This window comes from Seriola lalandi, unplaced genomic scaffold (genome assembly GCF_002814215.2).
Source record: "Seriola lalandi dorsalis isolate HSWRI2012SDOR001 ecotype SW California unplaced genomic scaffold, Sedor1 jcf7180001976075, whole genome shotgun sequence".
Taxonomy (NCBI): domain Eukaryota; kingdom Metazoa; phylum Chordata; class Actinopteri; order Carangiformes; family Carangidae; genus Seriola; species Seriola lalandi.
The window spans coordinates 1-1,277 of NW_019446741.1; the positions used below are offsets into that span (position 1 = coordinate 1).

Here is a 1,277-nt window from a genome sequence, read left to right on the forward strand (position 1 = left end):
AAAACACTGCAGACTAAAAACACTGCAGAGTGTAGACTAAAAACACTGCAGACTAAAACACTGCAGAGTGTAGACTAAAAACACTGCAGACTAAAACACTGCAGACTAAAAACACTGCAGACTAAAAACACTGTAGACTAAAACACTGCAGACTAAAAACACTGCAGAGTGCAGAATAAAAACACTGTAGACTAAAACATTGTAGACTAAAAACACTTCAGACTAAAAACACTGCAGACTAAAAACACTGCAGACTAAAACACTGCAGACTAAAAACACTGCAGACTAAAACACTGTAAACTAAAACATTGGAGACTAAAAACATTGTAGACTAAAAACACTGCAGACTAGAAACACTCCCTGTCCTACCTTAAACAACTCAAACTCCTTCTTTGGCATCATGAGCTTTAATCATCAGAAACAGAACCACATGAACACAGATGAGATTTAATGGAAACTGAGACGACATTAAATAAACAACAAACTCCTGGTGAGCTGCAGCCACAGTTAGCATTAGCATTAGCATGATCTGCTGCCTCCTACCTGGATGGTGTGGCTGTAGATGGGCTCTCCACGGCCAGTGATGTCCACAGCTTTGGTTATCTCCAGGATGTTGTTTGGCACGTAGCCGGACGCCCCACAGCCGTTACGAACCTTCCACCACTGCTTCCTGTCGTCCACAACCTGACAGACAAGAGTCAGGGACGATTAGACAGTTAACTGAGGCTCAGTTTGAACTCGAGTTTAGAACTGAATTTACATTTCATCAGTTGCTGCAGAGGGTTTGAGTTAGCAATGTGTTTGCAGCATTTATCACCTGGTTTATACATAAAATATTAGAAAATACAAAATAAAATATGCACATTGTTAAATCTGAAGTATGAAAGAAACAAACAGCTCGTTTACCTCGACGACCTCGTCTTTGAGAACTGACAGCTCCGTGTTGTTTCTTGCCACAAAGTCGTATTTTGATTTGGCAAACTGTTTCATTTGGCCTCTGCTGTCACCATCAAAACTTCTGAAACATGTATATATACAAATATGACTATATCACAGCTCTACTGATTAAGAGCACAAATAATATATGATAAATCAAATCCACAAAATCATCAACAATTTATCAACAACACTCCTAATTAAATAATTTAAACCACAAATAACTAATTTCAGATTCACAATGTACTAAATCTGCACATTCCTCCATGACACCATCCACTGACTCTAATGTTTATTTACAAAAACCAAAAAATAACTTCCACAAATAGATATATACAAAC

The 1,277-nt window shown here is 37.9% G+C and overlaps 1 protein-coding gene across 1 annotated transcript; it reads right to left on the bottom strand.

Annotated features, from left to right (window-relative positions):
• Window positions 1-84: 84 nt before the first annotated feature.
• Window positions 85-1,266, bottom strand: LOC111656172 (epidermal growth factor receptor kinase substrate 8-like). The gene is made up of 2 exons (XM_087174142.1): window positions 907-1,266; window positions 85-684 (listed from the first exon to the last, which is right to left on the bottom strand). The coding sequence occupies exons 1-2, from the start codon at window positions 988-990 to the stop codon at window positions 520-522; spliced, it is 249 nt and encodes an 82-aa protein (XP_087030268.1). The 5' UTR covers window positions 991-1,266; the 3' UTR covers window positions 85-519.
• Window positions 1,267-1,277: the final 11 nt, after the last annotated feature.

What these genes read in the sequence shown, in the direction of transcription:
- LOC111656172 (XM_087174142.1), bottom strand. Translation starts at nt 990, where the DNA reads ATGAAACAGTTTGCCAAATCAAAATACGACTTTGTGGCAAGAAACAAC. An exon ending in TCAAAGACGAGGTCGTCGAG is followed by an intron (nt 685 to 906) that starts GTAAACGAGCTG and finishes CTTGTCTGTCAG; the next exon opens with GTTGTGGACGACAGGAAGCA.